At 42.1% G+C, this 24,976-nt stretch overlaps 1 protein-coding gene across 2 annotated transcripts; it reads right to left on the bottom strand.

Moving 5' to 3' along the window:
- Positions 1–6,573: 6,573 nt before the first annotated feature.
- LOC102413516 (histone H2B type 1-C/E/F/G/I-like) lies at positions 6,574–23,718 on the bottom strand. 2 transcript variants are annotated; one of them, XM_044946454.2, is made up of 3 exons: positions 22,124–23,718; positions 19,509–19,887; positions 6,574–7,957 (listed from the first exon to the last, which is right to left on the bottom strand). In XM_044946454.2, the coding sequence occupies exons 1-3, from the start codon at positions 22,140–22,142 to the stop codon at positions 7,870–7,872; spliced, it is 486 nt and encodes a 161-aa protein (XP_044802389.1). In that variant the 5' UTR covers positions 22,143–23,718; the 3' UTR covers positions 6,574–7,869. The 2 variants fall into 2 exon arrangements, 1 of the variants encoding a protein (XP_044802389.1); XR_006552646.2 differs by lacking the exon at positions 19,509–19,887.
- Between the last annotated feature and the right edge of the window lie 1,258 nt (positions 23,719–24,976).

Here is a 24,976-nt window from a genome sequence, read left to right as displayed (position 1 = left end):
AGTTCAAAGTAGGCTTTTCATAATACTACTGTCAAGCTCAGAATCTTTTGCTACCTTCAAGTGCCTAAGAATCAGATATCTATAATTTCCTATAATCCAACCAATATAACCAATCTTACAATTTATATATTCTGTTACTGAACTGTTTAGTATATTGTCTTCTAAATATGCAACAAACATTTTCCTTTTGATCACTGTAAATGCCCTTCTTTTCTTCTCTGCCTTTTTTCTAAATGCTACTCAATCTTCTAGACCCAACTCGTACCCCTCTCCATGGACTGAGCATCCCAGTCCAAAGTGCCTTCTCTCCCAACTTCCTCCCCTAAGCTCTCACATGGGCAGGGCCATTTCAGTATTTATGATTTAATTCCTAAGGTCGCCTGTTAAATGTTATAGAGAGGTATAAAATCCAGGAACCCAATTAGATTGTGTTTTCCCTGCAATCCAGGACCATGTATAACACACACCTGTATACAAACCATGATGTGAAGCCTGTCTCCTGTATTGTAGATATAAAAAATATTCCTTGATTAATATATTTCTGATGTGTTGGGAAGACAGAGGAAATCAATGAAACAATTCCTGATTGAGCAGATTATTCTACTGATCTAGAACCAAAGCCACCCATCTTAATATCAAGGGCCCTCAGCATTTCTTCTCAACCTGGGAAGGATCCATGTTAATTTCCAGATGGATCATGGCTGTAATATATACATACAAACTAACTTAAACGTTTTATTTCAGGCTTAAAACTAGGTCTGTGTCCCCAGGGAGCTGAGAGTTACAGAGACACAAACACATGGGAAACTGAATCATGACCAAAGATTTTACTAGCAGTTCAAGTCAATAAGAGAGGAGACACCATAATTCCCAACATACATAGCCAGGAATATTCTTTAACATTAATTACTATAGAAATTTAAAAAAGGAAAGATGATTTCAGGCCAAAGTGACTACGTGGAAAGAGGACACTCTTAGGGGGAACAAGTGGGAAGAAGGGGCTTCCCCGATGGCTCAGACAGTAAAGAATCTGCCTGCAATGCAGGAGACCAAGGTTCAATCCCTGGGTCAGGGAGATCCCCTGAAGGAGGAAATGGCAACCCACTGTAGTCTTCTTGCCTGGAGAATTCCATGGACAGAGAAGCCTGGCAGGCTACCATCCATGGGGTTGCAAAGAGTCGGATAATGACTGAATGACTAACACACACAGTGAGAAGAAGACCATGAAAACAGAAAATCCAGGGAGAAGATAGGAAATGTATTGCTATATTGGTGCTCAAGTGAATATAGTTTGAATGTCTAGATGTTTGTACCTGGGGCATCAAAGAGCCATTTACTAGGACAGGAAAAGGATCAAACCAGTTCTGTTGACTGAAATCTTAAGATCATACATCTCACTGTCAGCTTATTTACAAGATAACAATGCAGTTATACATGGAATCTAGAAAAATGGTACTGATGAACCTATTTGCAGGGCTGGAATAGAGATGCAGACATAGAGAATGGATTTGTGGACACAGCATGGAAGGAAAGGGAGGGAGGGAGACAGTAGCACTGACATATACACACTGCCTTGTGTGAAACAGACGGCTACTGGGAATCTGCCGCGCAGCACAGGGAGCTCAGCTCTGTGCTCCGTGATGACCTAGAGGGTCTGGATGGGGTGGGAGGGAGCGAGGCTCTTTTGCTCTTGCAAGGGGATGTGTGTATACTTAGAGCTGATTCAGCTATAGCTGATGTATACAATTATAGCTATATAGTTATTGTACTGCAGAAACCAACATAACATTGTAAAGCAATTATCCCCCAATTAAACAGACAAAAGATAATAGTAAGACGAGGTACAAGGCAGTAACCAGCATGATATTCTCAAATGAGAAATTAATTTAATATTTGAATAGCTGAAGAGAGAACCTGTAGTATGATGACCGATGAATGAAAACAGAGGGTTCTTATCCAAGTTTGTCATACGGGTCAGGCATGAAGATTCTGGAGCCAAGCTGCCTACACTTCCATGCCAGCTTTGCCACTTAATAGCCACAGGAAGTTACATAACTTTTCTCTACTTTGGTTTTCTGATCTTTGATATGGGGATAATACTATAGCATCTTTCTTATAGGAATGCTGTGAAAATTAAAATTAGCTAATATATGTAAAACATTCATAACAGTTCTTGATTCATAATAAAATTTACATAGGTATTAGCTATTTTATCCATAATGGTTTTCAAGTAATAGATACTGGATCCTTCTATTAAGTTCTGATACAAATGAGTTGATAAAAAAAAATAATGTTCTTCAGATATGTGGTCATACAGTATGAGCATGCAGTATCACTGATAGTAACAAATTTGCCCCAATATACCCTATTGCCTGATTATGACACTGGGATTAGATTTTGGGGGTCAAAGTATGGTCTGTTGACCTGAAATTGCTGAGTGAGGCTAAAATCTGGGTTCAGGTAGAGATCAAACCCAGACCTTGACCTCTTTAGGAATGCTGCCCAACCAAAACCTGGCTGGATGGTGTTGCCATGTGCTAGCTAATGAGATCCATTAACTTTTGTGGGTCTCTTTGAGAGCTCTGCACAAGACTGTTCCTCCCAGAATATGGAGAAGAGACTGGCTCACTGCACATATAAACAAGCACACAGCACTGTGCCCGAAGCACACTCTCAATAATTGTTCATCGAATGGATGAAAAGAGACTTAAACTCTTAGGCTTCAGTTGTTCCCCAGGCAGCCTCTTTCCCCTTCTAAATATCATATTTCATCTTGTGAAACCAGAATTCCAAATGATAACAAAAGCAAGCACAGAACACATTTTTAAAAAAGGTTTTGAAAACAGTTCTCTGGCCTATTGGAAAGTAGAAAATATTTTCTTATATTTTTCCTGGAACATCTGACAATAATAGTTTTTTTTGTAACTGAAAATATATCCTGCATTCTGTATAGAGTCAGCTATGAGTCTTATTTTTACCTGGTCCAGATAGTTACAAGCAGGATTATACTAATTTAGGAGAAATTATTTTAGGGATAAAACTTTTACCCTAGGAATAAAACTAGGGACTGAACTTGAAGAAACAATTTCATCTACTGGTTACAATATTGACTTGGTCTTTCAAACTATTATTCCCATTGGCTGAAAATATTTATTTCATGTATTAGAAGAAAAACTGGTTTCATATACTTGTTCTTCTCTGAGTCCTTTTAAATTGAACATTGAAAAATTAAGGTGCCAGTTGCTCAGCTGTGTCTGATTCTTTGTGACCCCATGGACGGTAGCCCACCAGGTTCCTCTGTCCATGGGATTCTCCAGGCAAGAATACTGGAGTGGGTTGTCATTTCCTTCTCCAGGGGATCTTCCCAACCCGGGGATCAAATCCGGGTCTCCTGCATTGCTGGCATATTCTTTACCATCTGAGCCACCAGGGAAGCCCTGAAAAAACAATCTTTTGTATTTTGCACTCATGATATGACTGGTCAACGATATCAAGAATCCAAATTCCTTTATCATGGTGAATATTTAACTCCCCGAGAAGGTATATTTGTCTATGGTGTGTGTGTGTGTGTGTGTGTGTGTGTGTGTGTGTGTGTGTATGTGTCTGTGTACTCAGTCATGTCCAACTCTTTGCAACCCCATGGACTGTAGCCTGCCCCACTCCTCTGCCCATGGAATTTTCCAGGCAATAATATTGGAGTGGGTTCCCATGTCCTACTTCAGTGGATCTTCCCAACATAAGGATTGAGCCTACTTCTCTTGCATTTCCTGCATTGGCAGGCAGATTCTTTACCACTGCACCAGCTGGGAAGCTTTAAATTGAACAATAAGTAGGCAAAAAAGAAAACTCTATAGAATTTATTATGCAGCAGATATTTTTCTAAGGATTTTACATTAACCAACCCATTTTCCCTCACAACAACTCATCATTAACTCCTTTGCATAAATGCAGTCCTTTTATCCTCACAGCATCTGTGGTATTATTATCCTACTCCATTTATACATAGCAAACTGGGCCACAAAGCAGTCCAGTAAGTTGCCCCTATCATGGGACAGAGCTGGAGTTTGATTCAAGGCACTCTATACACCTGAGCCTTCACGCTGGAGAAAACATTTCTTCTTTGAGAAAGAACAGTTTAGCATAGCTAATCTACAAGGCAGAGGGACACTGCCACTGACCTCATCACACAGAGCCTAACTGACCAGCTGTGGGCCACTGGATTTCTTCAGACAATATTATCAGAAGTTCCTACCTACTTGCAGAGACATTAGAAGCTTGAAATGTTAATCCAACTCAGACTTTCAACTGAATGAAACTTAATCATTCTTTAGACATTGAGGCAATGTCTAATTTATTCAACAAGCAATCAACAAATATTTGTTAAGCACCACATGCTGCTATGCAGGTCAGGAAGCAACAGTTAGAACTGGACATGGAACAACAGACTGGTTCCAAATAGGAAATGGAGTACGTCAAGGCTGTATATGGTCACTGTGCTTATTTAACTTATATGCAGACTACATCATGAGAAACGCTGGGCTGGAGGAAGCATAAGCTGGAATCAAGATTGCTGGGAGAAATATCAATAACCTCAGATATGCAGATGACACCACCCTTATGGCAGAAAGTAAAGAAGAACTAAAGAGCCTCTTGATGAAAGAGAAAGAGGAGAGTGAAAAAGTTGGCTTAAAGCTCAACATTCAGAAAACGAAGATCGTGGCATCTGATCCCATCACTTCATGGGAAATCGATGGGGAAACAGTGGAAACAGTGTCAGACTTTATTTTTTTGGGCTCCAAAATCACTACAGATGGTGATTGCAGCCATGAAATTAAAAGACGCTTAGTCCTTGGAAGGAAAGTTATGACCAACCTAGATAGCATATTAAAAAGCAGAGACATTGCAAACAAAGGTCCGTCTAGTCAAGGCTATGGTTTTTCCAGTGGTCATCTATGGCTGTGAGAGTTGGACTGTGAAGAAAGCTGAGTGCCGAAGAATTGATGCTTTTGAACTGTGGTGTTGGAGAAGACTCTTGAGAGTCCCTTGGGCTGCAAGGAGACCCAACTAGGCCATCCTAAAGGAAATCAGTCCTGAATATTCACTGGAAGGACTGATGCTGAAGCTGAAACTCCAATACTTTGGCCACCTGATGTGAAGAACTGACTCATTGGAAAAGCCCCTGATGCTGGGAAAGATTGAAGGTGGGAGGAGAAGGGGACAAAAGAGGATGAGATGGTTGGATGGCATCACTGACTCAATGGGCATGAGTTTGAGTAAACTCCGAAAGTTGGTTATGCACAGGGAGGCCTGGCATGCTGCAGGTCCATGGGGTCGCAAAGAGTCGGACACAACTGAGCAGCTGAACTGAACTGAACTGAACATTCTGTCACGCACTGGGAATACTGTAATACATCACAATAATCCCTAAGTTCAAGGACATTATAGTCTATTTGTGAACATAGAAATTAGGCTTGTAAATATTGATGTGTTTTAATATTTTTATTGTCCATATTATCCTGAGAGTTAGATTCAGGATTTCTGGGACAGGATAAACTATTTATACATATTTATAGTAAAAACTGGGCTTCCCTAGTGGCTCAGTGGCAAAGAATCTGACTGCCATTGCAGGCGATGCAGGCTGAAGATCCCTTGGAGATGGAAATGACAGCCCACTCCAGTATTCTTGCCTGGGAAATCCCCATGGACCGAGGGGCCTGGTGGGCTACAGACCATGGGTCACAAAGAGTCAGACACAACTTAGCAACTAAAAACACAGTAAAAACCGTATCAGCTCCCCTGGCCACAACGTTTCTCCCTTCTAAGCTGATTCGCTAAGAGCAGATGTCACCTCATACTAATTGGGATCTGTGCTATAGATGAAGAACCCAAGGAATCTTGAGAGTTTATCAAGAAGAGGAACAGCTGTCCCCTCCCCGTCCTCCCTTTGTGAGACAGTGAGAAAAAATTCTTCCCCCTAATGTACACAAACTGTCCTTCAGGGAAGAATAGGAAGGATGCTGGGTTCTTACCTTCGGAAGGTAAATAAATACCTCTGGGGGAGATATGACAAGTTTTGTCCCAGCAAAGCCCACTAACAATTCCTGGGAAATAAAAATAGGATCTGGATAAAAAAGTCTGACCCTTTTTTTTTTCCCTTTCTTTTGTGCTTCATCCAGTTTCACTTACTCATGTGGGGCTGGGTGCAGAGGTCTCAACCTGAGGCTGTACACAGCTCCACAATTCCAGATGGCAGCAGCAGGCTGTGTACACAGACCGTGCACTCAGCACTGTTATCTGGAGCCACAACCAACCTGCCAGAACTCCATACCCTCCCCTCTGCTGTGAACCCTATAAAGTAGCCCCACTCCTGACCTGTCCAGGAGAGCGTGTGCTCTAGAGTGAGAGCTTGCCCCTCTCCATTCTTTGGTCAAACAACAAAGCTTTCCTTTGCTTCTGAATAGAATTCAGTCTCATTCTATTGACCAGGCAGCAGGACCCATTGCTGGGGACGTTTCTCTGGAGTGGACTCAGTGTAAGCATCTTATTCTAGAACAACTCCTGGAATGTCTCCAGACCCAGCTTTGATCAGATGTCTTTTTCAGAATCAACTTCTGTAAATATGGAGTTGAAATGTTCTAAGCATCCAAGGCTCAATCATGTGCCTATCTATGGGGCTAGAGGAAGAGGGGTGTGGTGATAATTATTCCAATTTAAGTCATATAGAGGCTTCCCTAATGGCTCAGACAGTAAAGAATTTGCCTGTAATGCAGGAGACCCAGGTTCTATCTCTGGGTTGGGAAGATGCCCTGGAGAAGGGAATGGTTACCCACTCCAGTATTCCTGCCTGGAGAATTCCATGGACAGAGGACCCTGGCAGGTTATCATCCATGGGGTCAAAAAGAGTCCGACATAGCTGAGCAACTAACACTTTCACTTTTCAAGCCATGTAGACTGGGAAAGATAACACAAAATGGGTAGAGGTGTTTCCCCAAAGGAAAGGATGGTAGAAACAAAAGGCATACGTCCACCATAGCAGGAAAGGATGAGTCAGAGCACTGGTGGCAAAACTTTCACTAGCGAGGGGGACAAACGTGTCCTCTATTACAAGAGGGAGCCATGCGAGGGGAGATGGATCATGTTTTGGTTGTTAAAGTGGGCCAGGTAGCAAATATTTTAGGCTTTGTGCATTACATATGGTCTCTTTCATATATTTTTCTTGGCTTTTTAAACAAATATTTAGACATGAAAAAATTTTTCTTAACACCTTGAACGGGCTGCAGTTTTCTGATTTCCATGTAGGCAGGGAAAACATGGAGAGTTACAGTCACCTATGGTAGTGAGTTCACCCAATAGGTAAAATAAAAATAAAGAGGCAATGAAAGCTTGGAGTATTTATGAACACATGATTGAAATCTAGTCCTCTAGATGCTGAAGTCACAAGTAACTCATTATTTATAGATAAATTCGATGAACCCATATCTGTGTTAGGAGACCTTCAGAAGAAGTGATTTGGAAAAAGTCCAGTTTGTATGAATGTAATGAAGTAAAGAAATGTCCAGGTAGCCAGTGTGTAGGGCTGAGTTCCAGAAGACATAACAAGAGTTTGGAAAAGAAGTGATATTGTCAAAGGAGGTGAGTTCTATAAAGGTGAGCACACAAAAGATCATAAAGTGAGGGTGTTGCCTCAAAGGATGACAAACAATACAGATTTGAAGAAGTGCTATTTTAGTTTTGATTATTCCATGAGACTGAGTCTCACAGAATTCAGACTTGGAGACAGGGGAAGGAGATACAACATTGGGGAGATCCATTCCGACTCTTCTTGATCCACAGAGATGGCGATGGCTATAGTGGCCTAGTTGCCTTGGCCTACCCAAGAGAAGAGGGTTGGTGGGTATTTTGGCAGGTAAGACTCCTCACATATGGGTGCTTTGCATCGGGTCCTTGCTGCAGCTCCCTATAGAGAGGTAAAAAGGGAGCTGCTGAAATTGGATATACACTGTATCATTGTTCAGGACTGTGAAAGATCCAAAGGAAGCATGAAAATTATAGCAGCCTGTATGTTCACAACAAAAATTAGAAATTCCTCTGAAGTAGCATTTAACCAAGCATCAGACAGCATCAATCTAAATCAGAAGCAAGGATGAGAAAATGGATGTCCAAATGTAGACAATCCTTATCCAAAATCATTGAATAAAGAGAATATCCTTTTTCAACAACACAAGAGATGACTTTACACATGGACATCACCAAATGGTCAATACAGAAATCAAATTGATTACATTCTTTATAGTCAAAGATGCAGAAGCTGTACACAGTCAGCAAAAACAAGACCTTGAGCTGACTGTAGCTCAGGTCATCAGCTTCTCATAGAAAAATTCAGGCTTGAACTAAAGAAAGCAGGTAAAACCACTAGACCAGCCAGGTACAATTTAAATCAAATCCCCTATTAATATGCAGTGGAGGTAATGAATAGATTCAAGGGATTAGAACTTGTAAATAGCGTGCCTGAAGAACTACAGGTGGAGGTCCATAATATTATACAGGAGACAGTGAACAAAACCATCCCAAAGAAAAAGAAAAGCAAGAAGGCAAAGTGGCTATCTGAGGAGGCCTTACAAATAGCTAAAGAAAGCAGAGAAGCAAAAAGCAAGGGACAAAGGGAAAAGTATATCCGACTAAATGCAGATTTCCAAAGAACAGCAGAGAGATAAGGCCTTCTTTGATGAACAGAACTAAAAGAAAACAACAGAAGGGGAAGGACTAGTGATCTCTTCAGGAAAATGGGAGATATCAAGGGAACATTTTGCCCAAAGATGGGCACAATAAAGGACAGAAACAGTAGAGACCTAGTAGATGCTGAAGAGATCGAGATGGAAAGAATACACGGAAGAACTATACAAAAAAGATGTTAATGAACTGGATTACTACAATGGTGTGGTCAGCAACCCAGAGCCAGACATTCTGGAGAGCAAAGTCAAGTGAAGGAAGCACCGCTGTTAATAAAGCTAGTGTATGCGACGGAATCCCAGTACAACTATTCAAAACACTAAAGGATGATGCCGTCAAGGTGTTGCATTCAATATGTGAGCAAATCTGGAAGACCCAGCAGTGGCCGCAGGACTGGAAAATGTCAATCCTCATCTCAATTCCCAAGAGGGGTAGTACTAAAGAATGTGATAACCATCAGAAAATCACACACATATGCTATGCTAGTAAGGTCATGCTTAAAATCTGGCATGCTAGGCTTCAGCATTATGTGAACCAAGAACTTCCAGATGTCCAAGCTGGGTTTAGAAAAGGAATAGGAACCAGAGATCAAATTGCCAACCTTCACTGGATCACAGAGAAAGCTAGGGAATTCCAGAAAAACATCTATTTCTATTTCATCCACTATGTCAAAGCCTTTGACTGTGTGGATCATAATAAATTGTGGAAAGCTCTTAAAGAGATGCAAATACCACACCATCTTACCTGTCTCTTGAGAAACCTGTATTGTCAAGAAGCAACAATTAGAACCCTGTATGGAACAACTGACTGGTTCAAGATTGAGAAAGGAGTACGACAGGGCTGTCTGCTGTCACTCTGTTTAATCTATACACTGAGCAAATCATGAGAAATGCCATGGTTGGATGATTACAAGCTGGAATCAAGACAGGCAGGAGAAACATCAACAGCCTCAGATATGCAGATGATACCATTCTAATAGCAGAAAGCAAAGAGTAACTAAAGAGCCTCTTGATGAGGGTGAAGGAGGAGAGTGAAAAAGCTGGCTTAAAACTCAAATTTTTAAAAACTAAGATCACTGTATCTGGCCCCATTACTTCATGGCAAATAGAAAGGGAAAAGGTGGAAGTAGTGACAGATTTCCTCTCCTTCGGCTCTAAAATCTCTGAGGATGGTGACTGCAGCCGTGAAATCAGAAGACGGTTGCTTCTTGGCAGGAAAGCTATGGCAAACCTAGACAGAAGAGGCTGAAAAGAAGACACTTTACTCTGCCCACAAAGGTCCGCAGTCAAGGCTGTGGTCTTCCCTGTGGTCACAATAGGTTGTGAGAGCTGGATCATAAAGAAGGCGGAGCACAAAGAATTGATGCCTATGAACTGTGGTGGTGGAGAAGACTCCTGAACATTACTTGGACAGAAAGGAGTTCAAACCAGTCAATCTTAAGGGAAATCAATCCTGAATACTTGTCAGAAGGACTGATGCTGAAGCTGAAACTCCAGTATTCTGGTCATCTGATGCAAACAGCTGACATTGGAAAAGTCCCTGATGCTGGGTAATATTGAGGGCAGAAGGAGAAGAGGGTATCAGAGGATGAGATGGCTGCATGGCATCACAAAAGTGATGGATGTGAACTTGGGCAAACTTTGGGAGATGGTGACGGACAGGGAGGCCTGGCGTGCTGAAGTCCATGGGGTCAGAAAGAGTTGGACACAACTGGGTGACTGAACAAGAACAACAATGTAGATAAAGGTAATAAGAGGTGCTTCCTAGAAGGAAATGGAGCCTTTAAAGAAATTTAGGATCCAGCTAGGAGAAAAAGGTACAAGCAGACAGCAGAAAAGAAGAAAAGTGTTAGTAAAAGTCTGAGGACCAGAATATACATGGAGCACAGGCGGGTGTATGTGTGTGTGAGTAACTTTATAAACCCATATGTGTTGGAGTTGACAGAGGGAGAGAAAGGCCATAAAACAAAGGTGATGAATTGTATGGTGGGGTAAAATGAAATAAAGATGGGTATACATATCAAAGATCTTGAAAAGTATAAGACATGATCTGAAAAATAGTAGGGAGCCATAATCAATTTGACCAAGGAACTGAATGATCAAAGTAGCATTTTATAAAAATTAGCGCTGCCTTTGCATACAGGATAATCTGGAGAGGAGACAGGCAGTTTTACAGCTCTGTAAAAGTGCCTTTGAAAGTCAAAACATTTTTAAGTCTCTGTAGAGCTAAACTGAAGAACTCCCAACAAAACATTTTCTTTCTTTCCTCTCAAAGGAATGCTGACATGGCAAGAAAAATAGTTTCACCATGTGTTTGTACTTTCTTTTATAAGGAGTATAAAAGAATTGCTATATTCTTTTAATCTGAGCAGCTCAGTCTACAGAAACTTTAACTTCTATCTAGAAATTTTACTGTGGGAAGCTTTCCTCTCGACATGCATACTAGATATTTTTTCTTGATGCCTTAATAATTCATCTCCAGTTTGGTGATTTTTATCTTAACATGGAGAAATTGATGAGGGCTCCCTGCCTACAAATTCAAATAACTAAAAGTTGAAAGCTAAAACTTTAAGATTAGAGGAACTATGGTTATTTAGTGAAGACTAGAGAATAACTTAAAACTTTCCCCTCAGTGGACATAGTTTTATCTTATTACATAGCTTTTAATCTCTTACTAAGGATAATGCAAGAATAAACACATTTGTTTTGAAATATGGTTTCAAGGGGAGCCCAGAAAGAATTTTTTATACAGTGAAGCAGATATTAAGGAATGTTATAGACTTTCCTAGAAGAGTTTTGCTAAGGTTGTGGAGGTCCACTTTGAGTTTAGGCAAGACCCAAACATGTTAAAGTCAGAGTTGGCAGAGGTCTAGGGAAATTAGGATCAAAGAAATATTAAAATAAAATACCTTTTGACTTTTACATTTAAAAGAGAAACAAATTTCAGGGAATGAATGGCAGTCTAACAAGGTGGACATTATAAAAACATGTTCTGCAGGGTTAATCTGGGTGTAATAAACCAGTTAAGGAGCATGGAACCTCAATAAATAAAGATGCAATTATGAAATTTTGAGTATAGGATGTTTTCTTTCACTCAGATTTGTTTTCTAGCTCAGTTCCCACCCATATTAAAAATTGTATTAGGAATACATTTTTATTCCTAAATAAATTAGAAATATATTTTTAAAAGATAATTGTTTAAAAAAATACTACAAGTGCTTTGACTTTAACTTTTGCTAAGCACTGGGTTCCATGTTGCCCTGGCTGGAACTCTTCTGTCAGAATGGTGAAGGTCTTCCTCCACTCGATGAGTTTCCAGGGTCAGCTATAAGAAAAGACAGCAATCTGGGTGGCTTAAGCAATAAAAATTGATTGTCTCATAGATCTGAAGGCTGGATGTTCTAAATCAAGGTGTCAGAAGTTGGTTCTTTCTGAGGAAGGTGAGGGTAAATCTGTTCCATGCTAGTCTGGTCCTAGCTTCTCGTAGCCTTGGGGGTTTCTTGGCTTATAGATGGCATGACTGCTATATCTTCAGATTATCTTCCTTCTGTCTCTATGTTCACATTTCTGCTTTGTATAAGGATACAGTCATATTGGATTAGAACCCACCCTAATTACTTTATATTAACCTGATCATCAACAAAGACCTTATTTCCAGGTAAGGGGGCATTCACAGATGCTAGGGTTTAGAACATCAACATCTTTCATGGGAGCACTATTCAATCCACAACACCCACCAGCACTGATCTCACCATTCACCCTAACGCAACTTTGGCACCAAGAGAGTGCCAGGGCTTCTGAGATGGAGCAAATCTAAGTGTAGGACTGTAAGGTGGAACAGAAAACAGAGGAGTTGCTGGCAACAAACTCAAATTTTTTAAAGCATTAGGTGGATTAAAACCATTTGGTGTCTATCTACGGACTATCAAAACTTACCAGTTTGAAAAGTCTGTAGCAAATTTTACCTAAAATCTACCAGACATAAAAGACATGGAACGCTACTCTGGTACTTCTCTCAAAATGTTCCTATTTTCCTAACAGGACCTAGATGTGACTTTTTACATCCTGTATTTAAAACACGATATGAGGAAATAGGTCTTGAGTCACCATAACAGTTTGTTTACCTTAGAAAAGAGGGCTATTGCTTTAAAAGAAAATCTTCCTGAAGTTTTACTTTTCTCTTTCATCCCCAAAAGAGAAAGAAAATCACTATGTCCATCAAAACATGCTACTGGGAAGATACTATAATTAAGCCTAAGTTTCAGGAAACAACGAATAACAAGGAAAACATCTCTCTGGCAAGTTTTATACAACCTCATACATTTACCTAAAAAAAATCTCCAGAACTTAACCAATTTTTTTTTTTTCTTTTCCTTGAGTTCTTTCCTTTTCTTTTGCTAGAAAAGAAAGCACTGGGAGTTGACACTCATATTGTAAATAGCAGAGCCAATGTTTCTGTAAAGCAAGGCTGCAATTTCTCACAGCTAAAAGGGGTAGAGGCCAACAGCAGAATCTAGCTCTTCTAATCCTCTGTGTTGCCTCCCTACATAGTGCCATAAGCCATAGAGGGCAAAACCATTTGCCCTTACAAAGTAATTCTCTGACTCTAGCGCCTGCGTGAGTGCTAAGTTGCTTCTGTCGTGTACGACTCTGTGTGACCCCTTGGACTGTAGCCCACCAGGCTCCTCTGTCCATGGAGTTCTCCAGGCAAGAATACTGGAGTGGGTTGCCATGCCCTCCCCAAGGGGATCTTCCTGACTCAGGGATCTAACCCACGTCTCTAGAATTATGTCTAGAATTGGCAGGTGGGTTCTTTACCACTAGCACCACCTGGGAAGCCCCCTAACTATAGTAAGCCCTCCTTATCTGTACCAGTTAGGAATACTTTCAATCGCAAATAACAACAAAAGAGACTAACCAAATCTTAAGCAGGCGGGGTTTGGAGGCAGGAGTGGGTTTCGTTTTGTTGTTCCCTTTGTTTTGTTTTTCCATAACCCACACCCTGAAATTGAGTCCAGGACATGAGTGTTGATTCAATCTTGTCAAGAGGAACTGGGCTCTTTCTACTCTTCCTCTCTACCATTCTCAGCAAGTCTTATTTTTATCACATCACGGTTTCAAAATGACACTCACAGCACTAGGCATCTTGTCTTTTAGGTTAAAAGAAGCAATTACAGGGCCCAGCAAGCTACCTTTTCACCTTTGTTGTTTTTATTAGGGAATAAAGGCTTTCCCATAAGCCTCCAACTTTTCCCTTTTTGGTCAGGTCTCAGTCACCTTAGTTATAAACAAGGATGGGAAATTCAGAATATGGTAAAGGGACACAAGACCATCATGATTTGCTTAGATTCGGGCTAAAAATATCCTGACACTGAGCCAATCATGGTTCTATAAGCAAGAAGGAACAGAGAAAATGCCTCTGGGTCTGCCAGAACAAACGAGGGCATTTGGTAAGACTCTGGGGAGTCTTTAAATGACAATCCATCATTGGAAACTGAAAGAACAACAAAAAAATGAGAAAAACAATTAGCTACAAGAGTAAGTTAAAAAAAAAAATAAGGACTGTTTCTCACTTTAAGAAGCTCAAGAAATACCAATGAATAAAACAGAGTCCTCGTGATAACAATAAAAGTTGACTAAATTAATAATCCACATACAATAGCATTGACAGGGACACAAATAAGTATCTGCTGATCCTTAATGGACAGGGAGGCCTGGCGTGCTGCGATTCATGGGGTGGCAAAGTCCGACACGACTGAGGAACTGAACTGAACTGAACTGAATAGGCATTTATGGTTTCCCTGGTAGCTCAGACAGTAAAGAATCTGCCTGCAATGCAGGAGACCAGGGTTCGATCCCTGGGTCAGGAAGATCCTCTGGAGTAGGAAACAGCAACCCACTCCAGTATTCTTGCCTGAAGAATCCCATGGAAAGAGGAGCCTGGCGGGCTATAGTTCACAGGGTCGTAAAGAGTCAGACACAGTTGAGCGACTTTCACTTTACTTCACTTCAATGGTCATTTGCCATTTTAGACATTGGACATATTTAAATGCTGCTAAGTTGCTTCAGTCGTGTCCGACTCTATGCGACCCCATAGACGGCAGCCCACCAGGCTCCCCTGTCCCTGGGATTCTCCAGGCAAGAACACTGGAGTGGGTTGCCATTTCCTTCTCCAACGCATGAAAGTGAAAAGTGAAAGTGAAGTCACTCAGTCGTGTCCGACCCTCAGCGACCCCATGGACTGCAGCCTACCAGGCTCCTCGGTCCATGGGATTTTCCAGGCAAGAGTACTGGAGTGGGGTGCCATTGCCTTCTCCAATTTAAATGCTAAATGGAATCATTTCAACACCTGGCCTTATGAACAATTCTTCAATATCAAAAATGGGACTTTGGAAACTCTAATGTGCTTACAAATCACATGGGAATATTGTTAAAATGTAGATTCTAATTCAGTAGGCCTGGAAGGGGCCAGAGACTGAATTTCTCACAATTCCCAGATGATGCTAATGGTTCTGGCCCATGGGCTATACTTTGACTGGTAAGGATCTGGAAAACAACGCATATCTTTTAAATTATTTCAGCATGATATGAATTTTACTTTTGGTGGTTGTTGTTGTGCAGTCGCTCAATTTGTCAGTTGAGATTTTTGCAAATAATCATTCTTCCTTTGGGTGAGAAAGTTTTTGTGAGGAAAACATTTTCTGGAATGTTGTTAAAAACCATTTTGAATACTTAGTTACATACATCACTTTTGTTTCTTGCACATTGCTTCAGTCTCAAACAAGCACTAGTCTCAAATGCTTTTTCCTCTTAACATTATTAGGAAAAAACATTTTATTGGGAAAAAACATTTTCTTTGACCACATGGCATGCAGAATCTTAGTTCCCCAGCCAGGGGTTGAATTCATGCCTGCTGGCAGGCTAGAGTCCACGGGGTTGCAAAGAGTCGAACATGACTGAAGCAACTTAGCACACACACAAAGAGCTAATGCCCATGAAGAAACAGAAGCTTGAATGTACCTAAATGAATTTGATTTCTTGGTCATGATCACACATTAAAAGAACCTTAACAAAATGTGCAACAACTTCTCCCTAATTTCATATTTTATCTGGAAGGTATGCTGAAGGTAATAGACCCAGAAGCATCAAATAATTGGCCTACATCTATAAGGCTTTTGGCTAAAATCTTAAAGTCAGACTTATCAAAATGCTCACAAGACAAAGAGGGCATCTGAGTCCATTTCTAAGGCTTCTCTATCCTAAAAGGCTATATAGAAGAACTATACCAAAAAGATCTTCATGACCCAGATAATCATGATAGTATGATCACTCATTTAGAGCCAGACATCCTGGAATGCAAAGCCAAGTTGGCCTTAGGAAGCAACACTACGAACAAAACTAGTGGAGGTGATGGAATTCCAGTTGAGCTCTTTCAAATCCTAAAAGATGACGCTGTGAAAGTGCTACACTCAATACACCAGCAAATTTCGGAAAACTCAGCAGTGGCCACATGGCTGGAAAAGGTCAGTTTTCATTTCAATCCTAAAGAAAAGCAATACCAAAGAATGCTCAAACTACCACACAATTGCACTCATCTCACACGCTAGTAAAGTAATGCTCAAAATTCTCCAAGCCAGGCTTCATCAATACGTGAACCATGAACTTCCAGATGTTCAAGCTGGGTTTAGAAAAGGCAAAGGAACCAGAGATCAAATTGCCAACATTGTTGGATCATCGAAAAAGCAAGAGACTTCCAAAAAAACATCTACTTCTACTTTATTGACTATGCCAAAGCCTTTGACTGTGTGGATCAGAACAAACTGTGGAAAATTCTGAGAGAGATGGGAATACCAGACCACCTGACCTGCCTCCTGAGAAATCTGTATGCAGGTTAAGAAGCAACAGTTAGAACTGGACATGGAACAAAAGACTGGTTCCTAATCGGGAAAGGAGTACATCAAGGCTGTATATTGTCACCCTAATTATTCAGTTTATATGCAGAGTACATCATGCAAAATGCCATGTTGGATGAAGCACAAGCTGGAATCAAGACTGCCAGGAGAAATATCAATAACCTCAGATATGCAGATGACACCACCCTTATGGAAGAAAGTGAAGAACTAAAGAGCTTCTTGATGAAAGTGAAAGAGGAGAGTGAAAAAGTTGGCTTAAAGCTCAACATTCAGAAAACTAAGATTATGGCATCCAGTCCCATCACTTCATGGCACAGATGGGGAAACAGTGGAAACTGGTTGACTTTATTTTGGGGGGCTCCAAAATCACTGCAGATGGTGACTGCAGCCATGAAATTAAAAGATGCTTGCTCTTTAGAAGAAAAGTTATGACCAACCTAGATAGCATATTAAAAAGCAGAGCCATTACTTTGCCAACAAAGGTCCGTTTAGTCAAAGCTTTGGTTTTTCCAGTGGTCATGTATGGATGTGAGAGTTGGACTATAAAGAAAGCTGAGCACTGAAGAATTGATGCTTTTGAACTGTGGTGTTGCAGAAGACTCTTGAGAGTCCCTTGGACTGCAAAGAGATCCAACCAGTCCATCCTAAAGGAAATCAGTCCTGAATATTCATTGGAAAGACTGATGCTGAAGCTGAAACTCCAATACTTTGGCCAGCTGATGCAAAGAACTGACTCATTGGAAAAGACCCCATGCTCGGCAAGACTGAAGGCGGTAGGAGAAGGGGACAACAGAGGATGAGATGGCTGGATGGCATCACTGACTCGATGCACATGAGTTTGGGTGAACTCTGGGAGTTGATGATGGACAGGGAGGCCTGGCATGCTGCAGTCCATGGGGTTGCAAAGAGTCGGACACAACTGAGTGACTGACCTGAACTGAATCCTAAAAGGCATTTGGGTTCATAATAAAAATGGTTTGGGAACTTCTTGGCAGTCCAGTGGGTAAGAGAGGAAGAACTTCTCTGGCAAACCTTTAAAAAATATTATGAGTGTATCAACAGTCATTTCCTTAGAATACTACCCTTTTAAGTGATTTACTGGAGACTTCCCTGGTGGTTCAGACAGTAAAGCGTCTGTCTACAATGCGGGAGACCTGGGTTCGATCCCTGGGTCAGGAAGTTCCCTGGAGAAGGAAAAGGCAACCCACTCCAGTACTCTTGCCTAGAAAATCCCATGGACGGAGGAGCCTGGTATCCATGGGGTCGAAAACAGTCGGATACAACTGAGTGACTTCACTTTCACTTTCACTTAAGTGATTTAAGCAAAATAGGTTTTGTTTTGTTTTGAAGTGAAGTGTCCCTTGGATTGCAAGGAGATCCAACCAGTCCATTCTGAAGGAGATCAGCCCTGGGATTTCTTTGGAAAGAATGATGCTAAAGCTGAGACTCCAGTACTTTGGCCACCTCATGCAAAGAGTTGACTCATTGGAAAAGACCCTGATGCTGGGAGGGATTGGGGGCAGGAGGAGAAGGGGACGACAGAGGATGAGATGGCTGGATGGCATCACTGACTCGATGGACGTGAGTCTGGGTGAACTCCGAGAATTGGTGATGGACAGGGAGGCCTGGCGTGCTGCGATTCATGGGGTCTCAAAGAGTCAGACATGACTGAGTGACTGAACTGAACTGAACTTCATCGACTGAACTGAACTGAACTCAGTTCAGTCACTCAGTTGTGTCCGATTCTTTGTGACCCCATGAATCGCAGCACGCCAGGCCTCCCTTTCCATCACCAACTCCCGGAGTTCACCCAGACTCACATCCATCGAGTCAGTGATGCCATCCAGCCATCTCATCCTCTGTCATCCCCTTCTCCTCCTGCCCCCAATCCCTCCCAGCATCAGGGTCTTTTCCAATGAGTCAACTCTTTGTATGAGGTGGCCAAAGTACTGGAGTCTCAGCTTTAGCATCATTCCTTCCAAAGAAATCCCAGGGCTGATCTCCTTCAGAATGGACTGGTTGGATCTCCTTGCAGTCCAAGGGACTCTCAAGAGTCTTTTCCAACACTACAGTTCAAAAGCATCAATTCTTCGGCGCTCAGCCTTCTTCACAGTCCAACTCTCACATCCATACATGACCACTGGAAAACCCATAGCCTTGACTAGACGAACTTTTGTTGGCAAAGTAATGGCTCTGCTTTTGAATATGCAATCTAGGTTGGTCATAACTTTCCTTCCAAGGAGTAAGCGTCTTTTAATTTCATGGCTGCAGTCAGGGGCGGCAACAAGAGGAGTTATCCCGAGTCTGAGGTCAGGGGTGGCGGCCGGGAGGAGCTACCCCATGTCCAAGGAGCCATGGCTGTGCGGGTGCAGGAGGGCCTAGAGGAGCTATACCAGGTTGAAGGTCAGGAAGGGCGGCGTTGAGGAGATACCCCTCGTCCAAGGTAAGGAGCAGCGGTTGCACTTTGCTGGAGCAGCCCTGAAGAGATACCCCATGTCCCAGGTAAGAGAAACCCAAGTAAGACGGTAGGTGTTGCAAGAGGGCATCAGAGGGCAGACACACTGAAACCATACTCACAGAAAACTAGTCAGTCTAATCACACTAGGACCACAGCCTTGTCTAACTCAATGAAACTAAGCCATGCCTGTGAGGCAACCCAAGATGGGCGGGTCACGGTGGAGAGATCTGACAGAATGTGGTCCACTGAAGAAAGTGAAAGTGAAGTCGCTCAGTCATGTCCGACTCTTAGCGACCCCATGGACTACAGCCCACCAGGCCCTCCGTCCATGGGATTTTCCAGGCAAGAATACTGGAGTGGGGTGCCATTGCCTTCTCCGTTAACAGCGGCAAGGCATATTATACTTACTTGGAGCTGGTATACTTGGTGACAGCCTTAGTGCCCTCAGACACAGTGTGCTTGGCCAGCTCCCCAGGTAGCAGCAAGCGCGTGGCGGTCTGGATCTCCCTGGATGTGATAGTCGAGTGCTTGTTGTAATGCGCCAGGCACGATGCCTCACCAGCGATGTGCTCGAAAATGTCGTTGATGAAGGAGTTCATGATTCCCATGGCCTTGGACGAGATGCCAGTGTCCGGATGGACTTGCTTCAGCACCTTGTACACGTACACGGAGTAGCTCTCCTTGTGGCTACGCTTGCGCTTCTTGCCGTCCTTCTTCTGGGCCTTGGTCACAGCTTTTTTAGAGCCCTTTTTAGGGGCAGGAGCAGACTTAGCCGGTTCAGGCACGTCTATAATGACAACACCCAACAAATGGCAAGCCAGTTCAGTATTCTTGCCTTGAGAACCCCATGAACAGTATGAAAAGGCAAAATGATAGGATACTGAAAGAGGAACTCCCCACATCAGTAGGTGCCCAATATGCTACTGGAGATCAGTGGAGAAATATATCCAGAAAGAACGAAGGGATGGAGCCAAAGCAAAAAGAATATCCAGCTGTGGATGTGACTGGTGATAGAAGCAAGGTCCGCTGCTGTAAAGAGCAATATTGCATAGGAACCTGGAATGTCAGATCCATGAATCAAGGCAAATTGGAAGTGGTCAAACAAGAGATGGCAAGAGTGAATGTCGACATTCTAGGAATCAGCGAACTAAAAATGGACTGGAAGTGGCTCAGTCGTGTCCAACTCTTTGTGACCCCATGGACTGTAGCCTACCAGCCTCCTCCGTCCATGGGATTTTCCAGGCAAGAATACTGGAGTGGGTTGCCATTTCCTTCTCCAGGAGATCTTCCTGACCCAGGGATTGAACCCGGGTCTCCCGCATTGTAGGCAGACGCTTTACCATCTGAGCCACCAAGGAAGCTCTCTTGTTTTGTTTTAATAGAGCATTAAAAAGCTTATAAATTAATTAAGAGAGAAACAGTCTCAGTTTGAGCATCCAGGAGAAATTTCCAAAGCTACACCACACAATTGAGCCAGCTGGAAGCCTTAGGCAGGGCCATGATAGGAAGTCTGATCCTGGCTCCTGTCTACACACTCAATCCCTGCTACAATTGCATCATAAATACTTTTATTGCCATCTCCTTCAGTTCTGAATTCAAGTGCGTCATGACTGCATCTTTTAGACACAACCTGAATCATCTCCAGAACTCTAGCTGCATCAGAATCTGAAAAGTGTTAGTTTTACCTTTCCAGCCTCTGAAGTTTAGGAAGGAAGTTGAAAAGATTACTGAATAGTTAAAATCATACTATCAATCATAATAAGCAAAACAAACTGGGCAAATTTCAAACTCAGATCAACTTATAAATTCTAGCTTCCTGAAATGTCATCCAAAGGATGCCATAAATCATCCATCAGCCTGGGCCCTATTCCCCTACACATGCTTATTTTTTCACCATCCATTTTCATCCCTGGACCAGACCAAACTCCTAAGTCTCCTCACATACACAAGGCCTCGAGCATGCATGGTAAGTCGCTTTAGTCATGTCCAACTCCGTGCTACACCATGGACTGTAGCCCACCAGGCTGCTCTGTCTATGGGATTCTCCAGGCAAGAATACTGGAGTGGATTGCCATGCCCTCCTCCAGGGAATCTTCCCAACCCAGGGGTCAAACCTGCGTCTCCTTAGTCTCCTGCATTACTGGTGAATTCTTAATCACTGGGCCACCGCAGAAGCCCCCCACAAAGCATCATCTGTCCCCAACTCGAGTGCTGCTTGATCCAACTTCTGGTTGAGAGCAGGCCAAATGGCTGACTGGCTCGTGCCATTGCAAAAGTTATAAAACCTTGAAGGCTCATCATTTAACCCTGGTTATCTCAGCCTCACTGCAAATGCTCGAGAGAAAAAGCCAGACTCTGATATGACCTCCATCACTCCTATCATGGCAGAAACCACAACAGCTGTCTGGTGGGAAGATGGGAAAGTTAACACTCTGGCAAACCAGAGATGAGAAATAGTAGGCAGAAAGGCGTCAGTAATAGACTGTTCACCCTTTTCTCCTCCTTTTCTGAGATGCTGTGAATTCATGATGCAGATCACTCTCTGGAGGTGTTCTGCATAACTGAGCAACCATTTGAATGTTCTATAACTAAATCTCCCTGACATTATTTTTTAATTTATTTTTAGCCTTCCTTTGTGTCTCTCTCTTGCTTCTCTGGGATTGCATTCCAAAGGAAAACGAACGCTCATAAGATTAACCTCAGACCCTTTCTCAGGAACCCAAGCTAAGATAACACCTTCGTATATACCAGTCCCTCAGTGTAGAAAGACATTTTCTTCCTGCCAACAACATTCAACTTTTCAAAACCTGGCTCAAAATATTCCCCTTTAAGGAAACCCATATTTCACTAATCATTTTGTTACTTCTTACCCAACCTCATTTATTAATTTTTTCCTAAATATTTTCTGATTATATGCATTTGTGTGTTTCTTCACTTCTTGTGTGCACGCCATCACCGGCAAAGCCCACTGCGGTCCCAGGAAAAAAATAAGATGGCGTCTAGGTGCTAAAATAAGGTCTAACCTTCTCTCTTGCGCTTCATCTAGTTTCACGTGCAGAGGTCTCAAACTTGGCGCTTTGGACCCAGAGGTCCTGGTGAGAAGTGGCCTCGGGGACATCTCAGCACCTGCGTGGCTCAGGCACAGACCGCTGTGCAAGACACCGATAGTCAAGACGGCGGCGGCGGGCCTGCGCAGAGACGCGCGCGGCTCAGGCGCTGTCATCTGGAGTCTGAGCCGCACACCTGTGCCGACTGCAGGAGAACTCGTCTCCTCCCCCGCCGGCAGGATCCCAGGAACGCAGCCCCGCCCACTGCGGTCTGTCCAGGTGCGCGTGTGTTCTAGAGGCAAGCTGGCACCTCTCCGTTCCTTGATCAGAGTATAGCTTTCATCTGTTCCTCATACAAATTGGGTCTTGTTCTGTTGGCCCCAGTGACACAGAGCAGGACTTCTGTTGGAGACTGACTTGGGAGGATCAATAACAATATCAGGTCTGATTTTCTCCCTTCCTCAAGCTGTTAAAAGCCTGGACTGTCACTTTTTAAAAATGCATTTTCTCGGCCACACTTAATACAGTGGCTTTGCCACAAACTGCCCAGTGTAAACGTGTTGGAGAAGGTTTCTGGCCACCCTCTGACTCTTCCCTGCCTGCATCAGCATTTCTTCCAGGCCCCTTTTGTCTCCCTGAGGCAGCCCCAGGCTTTCTAGGGCCAATCTACTGCCCCTCCCTCCTGGGTCTGACCCTCCAATCATAATTCTCTTCCTCCTACCTGCAGTTCTCTGTCCACTGCTCAGCTTTGAAAAACAACAGACTTGGTCTGCATCCCTCTCATTAACGACTAAAGTGAGGACACCTGGTTGTTGTTCAGTCGCCCAGACGTGTTTGACTCTTTCACTACGGAGGTTTGCCCAAGTTCATGTCCATTGCATTGGACTTGGAATGGACATCTTAGGTGTATTCATGTATTTAAATAGACCCTGTAAACATCTGCCTTAAATCAATGTGGACTTACTCTAAAAATGGAATTTAGACACTTACCTTAATGAAGGAAAATTTTCTGAGCAAGATGATTTAAACTAGTGACTATAGTGTTGAATTGCAATATTCTAGAACTCCAGTATATCAAGCTTTGATACTTCGTCAAGTATCAAACACCCAATCTGATAATAATAACACCATTATTTCAATATTTTAAAAATCTGAATTATTTATGTCTTGAGAAGTACCTAAAGAGTTAAACCCAGCATTTACATGGAGGCTTTATGATCTCTCAAGGTATTTGGGCTTGTAAGTGAAAAAGAGTATAACTCTTAGCACAGATTTTCCCAGATCAAATTCTCTGTAGGTCTACTTCTTGAAAGAGGTATTTTTAAATTTTATTTTTAGCATTAATCTGAATATATAAAGAAGGAGAGCTTCCCTAAAAGAGAATTATAAAGAACAAAGACTTAGTCTTACCCTCAAGATATCTACGAATGGGGCCAAGTTGATAGCAAAAACAATTAGTGTTCAGTGGTGGAAACTCCTTATCTGTTTGATTGATTTGTTTTGTTTGTTTGAACAAAGGCTGTTTGTTTCATAGCAGAAACTAAGAACCAGGGATCTTGCAAATCGACTGCTGGGCCTTAGAAACAAAAACTACAGCTTGCTGTTAATAAAAATATTGAAGTCTTTAATAAAAGTAAAAAGTTTTAAAAGATTAGCACACAGAAATAAGATTGTATGTGTGTGCTAAGTTGCTTCAGTCACGTTTGAGTCTGCGACCCTATGGACTGTAGCCTGCCAGGCTCCTCTGTCCATGGGATTCTCTAGGCAAGAATACTGGAGTGGGTTGCCATGCCCTCCTCCAGGGGATCTTCCCAACCTAGGAATCGAACCAGAATCTCTTATGTCTCCTGCATTAGCAGGGCGGTTCTTTACCCCTACCACCACCTGGGAAGCCCAGGAAATAAGATTACTTGTATGTAAAAGATGCTGAGAAAGAAGTTTGGATTTAGTTTATATTTATCTCTTAACTGTTTATCCAGCTAGTATAAAATATGAAAAAGCTTTTCTAGTGGCTAGAAAAATTTGCCCCCAAATTTGGCTCACCGTCAAAGATGATACCATTGATACACATGGTTCTTAAGATCAGACCTGCAAAAAAGTCAAATAACTCATTGTTAATTTTCAGGATTTATTTTCTTCACTTTTTATAATATTAGTTTATTTAGTATAAGTATCTTTATTGTTTCTCTTGCTATTAATTCAAATTAGAATGATAATGTATGTTTAATATTTAATTTTTGAAATCTAGTTCATGTTATATGTTTATACATTTTATAGGGAAAATCTACCAAATATTTAGTTTCAATGATTTTTGAAAATTTTGCTGAATTCTGAACATTGTTTTTGAATAAACAAGATATTAATACCAGGCTATCAATACATTATGAAATAAATATGAAAATACCAGTATGTCATTCTACTCCAATAGTGTCACTATGATATTGTGGTTCCTGTTAATAATGGCACTTGAGTACCAGCTCTAGTCGACTGTGCAAGTGAAAGTTTAGTGATTTTTCCTGATACTCCCCTTCCCAATCCCTCTCTCTCTGAATAACTCATTATTTCTTCTTCCCAGAGGTGTCTTCTGACCCTGCAACTGCAGAAAGGGGGAAACAGTTCTTGAGCCTCAGCTGTGTTCCCAGCACTGTGTTCCATGCTTTACATAATCATCTCACTTAATCATCATGATTCGGTGTGGTCCTTGTTGCAACCCCCATTTTATAGCTGAGGAAATGGGTGCTAAGCAGGGTTGATAGCACATGAACTGGAACACTGCTGGAGTCTTCTGGCTCTCTGTGCCTAGCAAGCCCGGTGTCCTCTTCCTTCTGC

This window comes from Bubalus bubalis, chromosome 8 (genome assembly GCF_019923935.1).
Source record: "Bubalus bubalis isolate 160015118507 breed Murrah chromosome 8, NDDB_SH_1, whole genome shotgun sequence".
Lineage (NCBI taxonomy): Eukaryota > Metazoa > Chordata > Mammalia > Artiodactyla > Bovidae > Bubalus > Bubalus bubalis.
The sequence above is the reverse complement of the archived record's forward strand: the minus strand, read 5'-3'. Positions and strand labels throughout refer to the sequence as shown.

Coding starts and splice junctions, on each gene's coding strand:
- LOC102413516 (XM_044946454.2), bottom strand. Junction 7,958..19,508: donor ACCAAGTATACCAGCTCCAA/GTAAGTATAATA, acceptor ACCTCTCTATAG/GGAGCTGCAGCAAGGACCCG.